This window comes from Micropterus salmoides, unplaced genomic scaffold (genome assembly GCF_014851395.1).
Source record: "Micropterus salmoides isolate LMB-PRFRI ecotype aquatic unplaced genomic scaffold, ASM1485139v1 Ms_hic_scaffold_17, whole genome shotgun sequence".
NCBI lineage: Eukaryota > Metazoa > Chordata > Actinopteri > Centrarchiformes > Centrarchidae > Micropterus > Micropterus salmoides.
In genome coordinates, this window is record NW_024040817.1 from 12732250 (window position 1) to 12742831 (window position 10582).

General features: G+C 40.3%; 1 protein-coding gene and 1 long non-coding RNA gene across 2 annotated transcripts in view; one reads left to right on the plus strand and one right to left on the minus strand.

The window, feature by feature from the left end:
• angpt1 (angiopoietin 1) overlaps positions 1-6860 on the plus strand; it is a 59753-nt gene extending 52893 nt beyond the window's left edge. Inside the window, exon 9 of the mRNA XM_038725152.1 lies at positions 4865-6860. Coding sequence (XP_038581080.1) covers positions 4865-5028 — 164 coding nt within the window. The 3' untranslated portion in view covers positions 5029-6860. The remainder of the gene's footprint in view (positions 1-4864) is intronic.
• A 1959-nt stretch (positions 6861-8819) lies between these two features.
• On the minus strand, positions 8820-9876 carry LOC119907393. Its single transcript, XR_005445097.1, has 2 exons — positions 9787-9876; positions 8820-9158 (listed from the first exon to the last, which is right to left on the minus strand). It is a non-coding gene; the product is annotated as an uncharacterized LOC119907393 (long non-coding RNA).
• Positions 9877-10582: the final 706 nt, after the last annotated feature.

Genomic DNA, 10582 nt, shown 5'->3' on the forward strand with positions numbered 1-10582 from the left:
ATTTTCTCTGATTGGTTTTATGACCAACCCCACAATGTTCATTACCCAGCCATCAGTTCAGGTTATTATGATCACAACCTGCTCTTGAAAGGCATGCAATGGGCTAACATGGCCACTTATACATCTATCTGCGCCTATTAGGCTATATACTGCATTCCCTCCCAGTTGCACTGTGGTTGGAAAGGAGCACATTATAAAAGTCCCTGGGCGCGGCACCAAATGTCAGAGAGATTTAAAATGACTCTGCTTCTCCTGCTGTGTAAGTGGAGCTCAGTGACCCTTGCTGTCACCTCATGGCAGCTCTATTGCTGCAGAGTCTTGACCTGGTACTAATCAAACATTTCTAAGTGCAGATTTAAAATCAGCATTACCTCTTAGGTCATTGTGAATGCAGTGGGTTCAAGGGAACTGGCATCTGATCACTGATCAACATCCCTACTCTGCTTGATTCATAGCCTGCCTGTGGGCAGCCACAAAGGACAGGCATGACAACAGCCTGAGTCAAGACTGGTCCGAACCCAGCACTGTGCTAGCTATAGTATATACACTATATCAGTTGATTTATTCCTTGCATTTATGGGCTGACATCAAATGATGTAAGTGTCTGGAATATAAGAGAGGAAAATACTTACTCTGTTACATTTATGAGGACAACTGCAGCATGCATGTTATGAATACAGAGGAGCATATAATAGGACACACACATACTGTAATATATATATTTACCCAGCACCATAACATACAATAGCGATAAAACACTGACAGTTGGAGGTAGGGGGATCCCTCTATCATGAGAACAAACTACACTAGCTGAGATTTTTTTGTGTTTTTTCAAAAGAAGACATCCCCACAGTTTTTATAAGTCAGTAAAAATCTCTGGGCAGGAAACAGAAAGTATGCTGATCATAAATCCCAAAGGGTTGCTGCCGTGCACGCTGAATGTTTATGTGTGTGTTGGCGGTTGTGTGGTCTGCAGTTTATCAACAAGTAAGGGATGGCGAGTAGGACATATGTGCTATATTCGGCTTCTTGGTTTAAGAGGAAAAACACTGTCTCAATAAAATAAAACTGCAGGTTGCATAACACACACACTTGTATGAGATGCTATTACCAACCCCCATCCCATCACAGTATCAAATACCAAATAACATCAGCTTTTCTACTGATACTTTCAACTGTATTTTCATTTGAAATTGTGGCTAGTGTTGTAAACCTTAATGTTTTTTGGCCACACAGCATTGACATGTCACCTTTTAAGTTGACATGGCAGACTTATTGCTTATTTACACATCCAGTAGATCCTGGCTGATGTTAATCCAGTATTCACTTTCCCCCTAGCTCTGTTTGGTTTCCACCATCTGCTGAAGGAAATATCTGGCTGCAGAATGCTCTTCTATGTTCACCAACTAGTCACTAATTTGTGCCAGGCAGGTAGAGTACAGGTGGTTTTTTTAGAGCTTACATGCTGAAAACAGCTGCCTGCTGTATCTGGACTGATGAAAGCGCTGGGAGTAAACCAGCACATTTTGTTGGCCTTAAAACCAAAACAATGAGCTACAAGATGCTAAAATGCCCCATGGGTGAGAATTTCCCTGTGGGTTTGTCACTCCAAGTGACCACTTTCATATTATACATAATCATTGAATCCATTGTTTATTGAGAAACATTGGCTATAGCAGCTTTAACCTTTCACAACTTTGGTCCTTGTACAACGATGTCAGGTGCAGTGCTTCTTCTCAATGATCTCCCCAGCTTGAGGACCATTTCTCGTTGAATTGCATGTGCAATTTCATATTCAATTCCCACTGGCAGCAGCATCCTGAAATTATATGCAGTTATGGAAATACAGTATAAGGAGGTCAGTTTCCGGGCTATGTTGTATACAGTGCCTTGCGAAAGGCAGACCCTATTGCCACATTTCAGGCTTCAAACATAAAGATATAAAACTGTAATTTTTTGTGAAGAATCAACAACAATTGGGACACAATTATGAAGTGAAACGAAATTTATTGAATATTTCAAACTTTTTTAACAAATAAAAACTGAAAAATTGTGCGTGCAAAATTATTCAGCCCCCTTAAGTTAATACTTTGTAGCGCCACCTTTTGCTGCGATTACAGCTGTAAGTCGCTTGGGGTACGTCTCTATCAGTTTTGCACATCGAGAGACTGAAATTTTTGCCCATTCCTCCTTGCAAAACAGCTCAAGCTCAGTGAGGTTGGATGGAGAGCGGTTGTGAACAGCAGTTTTCAGTTCTTTCCACAGATTCTCGATTGGATTCAGGTCTGGACTTTGACTTGGCCATTCTAACACCTGGATATGTTTGTGAACCATTCCAGTGTAGCTTTATGTTTTGGATCATTGTCTTGTTGGAAGACAAATCTCCGTCCCAGTCTCAGGTCTTTTGCAGACTCCATCAGGTTTTCTTCCAGAATGGTCCTGTATTTGGCTCCATCCATCTTCCCATCAATTTTAACCATCTTCCCTGTCCCTGCTGAAGAAAAGCAGGCCCAAACCATGATGCTGCCACCACCATGTTTGACAGTGGGGATGGTGAGTTCAGGGTGATGAGCTGTGTTGCTTTTACGCCAAACATAATGTTTTGCATTGTTGCCAAAAAGTTCGATTTTGGTTTCATCTGACCAGAGCACCTTCTTCCACATTTTTGGTGTGTCTCCCAGGTGGCTTGTGGCAAACTTTAAATGAGACTTTTTATGGATATCTTTAAGAAATGGCTTTCTTCTTGCCACTCTTCCATAAAGGCCAGATTTGTGCAGTATACGACTGATTGTTGTCCTATGGAGAGAGTCTCCCACCTCAGCTGTAGATCTCTGCAGTTCATCCAGAGTGATCATGGGCCTCTTGGCTGCATCTCTGATCAGTCTTCTCCTTGTATGAGCTGAAAGTTTAGAGGGACGGCCGGGTCTTCGTAGATTTGCAGTGGTCTGATACTCCTTCCATTTCAATATTATCGCTTGCACAGTGCTCCTTGGGATGTTTAAAGCTTGGGAAATCTTTTTGTATCCAAATCCGGCTTTAAACTTCTCCACAACAGTATCTCGGACCTGCCTGGTGTGTTCCTTGTTCTTCATGATGCTCTCTGCACTTTAAACGGACCTCTGAGACTATCACAGAGCAGGTGCATTTATACGGAGACATGATTTCACACAGGTGGATTCTATTTATCATCATTAGTCATTTAGGTCAACATTGGATCATTCAGAGATCCTCACTGAACTTCTGGAGAGAGTTTGCTGCACTGAAAGTAAAGGGGCTGAATAATTTTGCACGCCCAATTTTTCAGTTTTTTATTTGTTAAAAAGGTTTGAAATATCCAATAAATTTCGTTCCACTTCATAATTGTGTCCCACTTGTTGTTGATTCTTCACAAAAAATTACAGTTTTATATCTTTATGTTTGAAGCCTGAAATGTGGCAAAAGGTCGAAAAGTTCAAGGGGGCCGAATACTTTCGCAAGGCACTGTATGTGTCTTATGATGATGCAGCAATCAATGTGAAATTTATATGTGTGTGATCCATGCCAGCAACAAGGGCAGAACATTGCTCCTGATTACTGACAGGTCTTGTGAAATGTCATACTGCAGGCCCCAGTGGTATTTAGGTCTGAGAGGAGAAACGCTGCCATTTGTCACTGTGTGACTGACACATGCCATGCCACGCATAAGTCCTATATTTGACTGTATCAGTGAGGGTATGTTTACTAGTTCAGATATATAACTTGAATGACAGATTACTAGGAAGGAATAGGTGTTATGTTATACTATATATCTACTACGTGGAAGAGTGTGCACCACGTATCAAGGCAGAGTCCTTACCACGCAGGTTTCGGGTTCAAGTCCGGCACTTTGCTGCATTTCATCCTCTCTCTCTTCACTGCGCTTTATTGTCTCTCTCTATTGTTTTATTGTTTATTGTTTATTCTATTATCCCCCCTAAAATATATATATATATGAAAATGTCAAAGGTTTCAAGGAAAACATTAAAATACAATAAAACCAGCCACAACCTTTCAGATTTAAGAAAAGTAAGGACACAGACTGCTGAGTTTATGGAAGTTACATGGTGGATATTTATAGATAGGTTGTACCATAGTTTCGGTCTATAATAAGAAAGGACTGCCTCTCCATACTTCTGTCTTAACTGCTGGTACATTTAATGCTTTAGTTCTCAATGACCCAAAGCAACAGGTAAGAGTATAGAGGGAGAAACAGTTGAAAAAGTGTGGAGCTAAAACAGAATAAAATCAGAATCTTGTAAACTAGCAGTAACATTTTAAAGCCCATTCTAAAAGAGACAGGGAGCCAAAGTATGGCTTAAATTATCAAACTGTCCTCTAAATACAAGCACATTTACCTTTTGTCTAAATGCCAGATATACTTCGGGGAAATGTGTCATGTTGGTAGGAGAATAAAGGTTTCCCATGCTTTCCCCACACTGGAGCTCATGCACATGAACTCTTTGCTTTAAATAGAGGTACCGAAAGTGTTCAGCAACAGGTACTGGCATGCCAGTGAACCCAGTGACAGTAACACATTGAGCAGATAGCAGTGAAATGGTGTCTGAACCATTGCCATGGCCCTGTGGCAGAGGCCATGGGAAACTTTCAACCTTTACCTTTACCTTTAAGGACAAAACCTATGATTAAGGTGACTTTATCGCAATACCTTTACAAAACAGAAATACTTACTTAAAGCCTTATTTGTTCTGCTCTGCACTGATGCTTTGCACGTTATTTATATTTTTTTGATGATATCCAATAAAAGTGCTCAGCTGTTTGCACAGCTCAGCTTACTCTGTTTTTTATGTACAATATAATATTTTATGTGTCCTTATTTTCTGTTCAGGTTGGTGGTTTGATGCCTGTGGCCCGTCCAACCTTAACGGCATGTACTTCACCCAAGGACAACACATAGGGAAGTTGAATGGTATCAAGTGGCACTACTTCAAGGGTCCCAGCTACTCGCTACGAGCTACAGTCATGATGATCCGCCCCCTGGACTTCTCCTAGTCTTTTAAACTTCCGAACGTTAAACTTCCAAACAGCTATGTAGCACATTAGAGGGAACATGTCCTATTTTATCCTCTTGTCTCATCTCATTTCGCTGCCCATGGGCGTCGTCCAGTGAATCTTTTATTCAACCTGGTTCTTCCCCAGAGCAACTGATATTTCTGTGCTACTGTTGCCTCATAACCTTTCCCCTTAATGAACTGAAAAGCAACCATGGGGAGGAAGACAGAGCAAGACATGACTCACTTGAACTGATTTCTGTTCCACAAACATGACCTTATGTAAGGACAAATGCATTCAGGTGTGTCATGTCACACCTGGAATTTGTGCACATAAGAGCTTGATATAAGGTCAGCTTGTATGAGAATTCAAGCATGATGTCAAACCACAATTTTCCTGGGTACCTGTGTTGTAATGATATGGAGGACATGAACTCTTCTGTATGGAAAGCACCTATCACAGGGCAGCACTGACACTTAAACTGCAGGACAGAACTTATCTGGAACGCTCTAAGAAGAAGAATGAGAGATACAGCTTTTTTATTAAAATGTTGCTCACAGATCGCAGCCCATAAATATTACAAATGTATTATATATATTGTGTTTTTAGCATTATTTTTGTTATCCCAACTGTATACAATAGTCAAAGTGAGATGAAATTGTCTTTTGTACTGTACAGTGTATACTGATTTCTATCTGCATTATGTATCAAACACATGCCCAGTTTTACAGTGACTTTGAAATGCAAGTGATTGGTAATAGTTATGAGGGACGCTTGCAGTATTTTCTGGCAATTACACACTAACTGTCTTGACGGAGTGTGATTATTTTTAGAGTGCAAGATGTAAGGTTATTACTGGATTAGATTTTGAACTAACATCTACTTGCCTTTGTTATTGGCTGAGAAACTACGAATACCTGCCAAGTTTCAAATTGTGAGTGATCACCTTACCTCTACTGAGTATGAAAAACAAGGAAATTAATTCAGATAAAGCATATAATTAGTGATATATAACAATTAGAGCTTAGTATGTGTAGGGGGGAATGCACGTTCGCATTCACAACCAGTAATGCATATTTTCAAAAACACACAGAGGTATCCAACGTATTTCTGAAAGACATAAATGCTTATATTAAGCTGGTGTCCCAAATGTCCAAAACTCTCAAAGAATGAGGTTAAAGTTCAGCTTACTGAATCTTATTTCTATCTGGACATTATAAAACCCCTTTAAGACCAAATACCTTAAGACAAACCGCAGATCATTAAGACAAGTTACATCCAAACTATTTTTCACAGACATCAACATGACACAACTTCAGAATCCAGCCAGTTTCTGTTTCCCATCAATGCAGCTTTGGGGGAAAAAAGGAGCCGGAGTTGGATATGAAGCATGAAATTAATGATTTCACCAAGTGATCCGTGTGAACACATATTTCATAACCTCCAGCCTATAACAACAGAATCTACTTTGGAGTATTTACTAAAGGTACATGTGGCAAGAAGATATAGTGTATCTGGAACTTGTAAGACTACAATTGACATGTTTATTAGCATTCTAAAATTGTATAATTTCAATGTGTGTGTACGTAAAGCAGCTTTCCTGAGGAAAACTTTTTTTTTTCTGGTTTTGCTCCGTACAATGGTGTTTTGAAGTTGAGCATAAAACATAGAAGTTAAGATAATAACCCTGGTGAAATGTGCCTTTGATAACTTTGCTTTTACCTCATTCAATTCCAGATTTGCAGATTTTATTTAAACATCTTTTGTAACATGTGGTCAGTGTTGTGTTGCTAGATTAAATAAAAGAGCATGTGATGCACTGATGTTTTCAATCTGTGTTTAGGCTGCACTTTGTGTGCCAAATTGATGTGATGATAGACACAGGCTTAAAGTCAGTGTTCCAAAATATAGACCTCATGATGTCCTTCTTCAAGCAGATATGCTTTAACTTCAAAACGCTTCCTCATGATAATATCTTCAACATCAGTTTAAATCCTCCAATACAAATGCTATACTATATGTCACGCACAGCAAGTTTATTGCACAGAAAGACATGAGATAAATCCTATAGATCGACAGACCAGATGGTGCAATCATTAAACCTCCCTCTCTGCCCGGGCCGTGGAGTGGCTATTGTCTCGAGTGGTGACTCGCTTGCTTCTTTTCTACTGGCAATGACAGATTGCCAAAGTGTCAAACGATGCTGTCGGGACCTGTAGTGTCTCTTCATAGTTGACATTCCTGGGCCTAATCAGAGGTTAAACAAATTACTGCAGCCTGCAAACCACCGCTTGTCCTTCAGCGCTTGCACTGACCCGACACCCTCGCTGGAATGTGTTCTATAGAGAGTCTGGAGCAGTCGAGTGTGAAGAGAGTCCGCACAAGCTGGCAAACACCTATGTGGCTCTTAAGCTTTGTCCTTTGTTGGTGCGAGGACAGGAGGCAAGTTTTGTCTCCAGTGGACATTCAGGATGTCAAGCAAAGTGCTGTTTCACAATGTCATCTCCACACGTACACACACATACCAGCAACTCCTTACATCCGCAGCCAGGTTGCTCTGCTGAAAATGGATCCTTTCCTTTTAACTAAGGAAGAACTGAGGGCTGGCATGGCGATGGGACTCCCTGAGGGGAGGTAGGGCTCTGTGCTGCATGCAGACGGACAGTGTTGGACCCCAACCAAATCAGATATGACAGAGTACAGTACCTGCAGCATGAACACTCAGGGCCATTTAATCCCCTACAGAGACCACCTGCTCACATGGTAATGAGTAAAAACATTAAGGATAGAGTTAGAGAGGAGGATGGAAATGGAACATCTTTCTATAGCCCTTGCACATTCGCTTTATTTATTCAGATTTAATCATAAAATGCTTTTAGAATGGGCTCTAAATTCTAGTATTATTAATAAAGAGCTTTGCACCAGCACAAACCACTTCATCATATTATAGCTTAGAGTGTTTGACTTAAAGTAAGCAGAGAAGTCACAGAAAAAAGGAGTTCACCACAGGGGATATTTCATTCCAGGATGAAGAGAGAGAACAGAGTCAGACAAAGCAGCAAGCAAGAGTGATGGAGTGAACTTCAACAGCTAATGGTAATCCTCTTTCAGTGTGCAGCTCTGGTGTAGAAATAATGGATTAAAATGTGAAAGTAAGATGAAAGTAGTATAGTAGTATTTAGTTTTAGTGAAGTGAAGAACTCAGAGAGTGAATACTTTACTTTTAAATAATATTAGAAGCAAATGTTTAGCCTTCACTAATATAAAAACACAGAATTTAGTGTCAACCTGTTCTCGTGTTTATTTGCCGTTATTAGCGGTCAGCTAGTGACGGGCTACTATGACTGGTAGGTCACAGCAGCCTTACTTTCCCTACAGTAGGAAAGGTAAAGAAAAATAGATTTTTCTGAAATGCATGCCACTTAATCCTGATGTCTACGGTAAGTTAAACTTTATCTATATCAAATTTGTGAAAAAAATGTTTGCATAGAAACCTGGTCAGTCACGCCCAGAGGCAGTGGCACTTTTTTGTAAACTCATTTAGTCATGTTAGCTGATGAAATTCACTTGAACAGCTGTTGATGTATAAGTAAAAATACATTCTCATCTACACAACAAACTTAAAGGTGCAGTATTTTAACTTCAACATGTGCTGTCACATGGACTCTCGCTTTAAAAGCAAGAGAAAAACAGACATACAAATACATCTGAATGTAATTAAGTCCACAAATCTCAATCCTGTAGGTGGACAGGGAATGCTGTGAATGCTCCATTAATGAAAAACCCTGAAACCCCATCTGCTGCTTTAATTTAAGCAAAGTACAGTAGACTGCTCTCAAATCACAATGTAAATATACAATTTATGATATTCTTAAATATTGGTATTCCCTTGCTGCCTACTGTGTTGTCAAAATTTATGTCAGTCAGTTTGAAAGTGAAAACCTAAACCTGCCATCCGGAGTCGGTTTAGTCAAACCTTCTGTTGCTTGTAGCAATCACTGCTGACCATCACAGTTCTATCTGTTCTGTACCCACGACATCTACTTCATGTCTGTCCATCCTGGGAGAGGGGTCCCTGCTTTGTTGCTTTTCCTGGGGTTGGGGAGTTTTTCCTCATCCAAATCGAGGGTCTAAGGACAGAGACTGGGCTATATAAATAATATTTTTGCTTCGCACATGCATATAAGTTAGATCTTTGATCAATTTGAAGTAAATGAACTTCTCCAGTCCGAATGTTTTTTTTTCTAAGAGAATTTACTTCACCATGTCTCTTCTACATTGAATAGTTTCTCATCCCCACATGACTGTTAGTTAACTTACATTTTTGTAAACCTTAAATACTGACAATTAGCGTGACTTTGTGACATGCAAGGTCATTGTAAAATCTAGAGAAATGTTCAAGGTAGTCAGCAGGGTATATTTGAGACAAAATGTCTCAAATATACCCGCAATAGAATCGTATCCATTTTTTTATAGCTGTTTGCAATTGTTTAATGTTTTTGTTTTGTTGTTTAAACAAAAACATTTTTTTCTTAACTTTGTAATTTAACTAACTATAACTATATATGCTTTTATTTTTAATTGTTACTACTGAAATGATGAACTGAAAATAAATATTTTAGTTTATTACCATACAATTTTTTACAAATAAATTACTTTTAACTGAACAAATATTCAAATAAAAAACTTAATGGAAATAATTGTTGAATTCTCATTTATGCAACATCAGTTTAAATCAAATAAAGTATTATACTTTACAGCATTACGGCTCAACTGTACTCAGGTGTTGTGGTGGCAGCCCGGCTGACGGTGAGTGTCCTGGTTTTTTCTCCCTTTCATCAGTTATTGTGCTTTTTCTTTGGTTTTCTCTGTTCTCTGCCTGCCTCCCTGTGTCTCCTCCCCTGTATGTGCTCTCTCTCTCTCCCTCCGCTCCTGAGCCCAGCCAACGATCTGCACCTGCACCTCATCAGCCTGCCACACCTGCCGGTAATCTCATCCCTGCCTGTATTTCAACCCCAGTTCTTCACACTATCCTTGCTTGATTTTCGTTGTTCTTAACCTGGTGCTGTAAGTCCCTCAAGCTCTTGAAATCACTGATGATCCTCACATTTCTCCAGTTCTTGTTTCTTACCTCTGCTGTCACTAACCCTGTCTGTTTGTCTGCTTTCCTTCCAGGTTCACTCACCCTCGTCCTCCGTGCAGTCGGCTGGGCTCATCCTCCGGTCCTCTCCTCCTCGGACTTCCCCCCACGGTGTCCTCACTGTTCTCCCTCACCTCCTCACTTCCTCGGCCCCAGTGTTCCCCGGCCCTCTGGTCCCAGTCTCCTCGGTTCCCCGTGCCTGTGTTTCCCCGGCATCCACCTCTCCCTCGACTCCAGTCCCTCACCACCTTTTCCCAATAAAACCTGTCAAAACTGAATGTTGCATTTGGGTCCACTCTGTCCCCACACCACACCACCCATAACATCGGGTACTGTTTGAACTGGACTCATGGGTACATTTGGAACAAAAAGGCTTCTTGTGTTTATGAGCTTATTGTGGCAAAATATGAACTA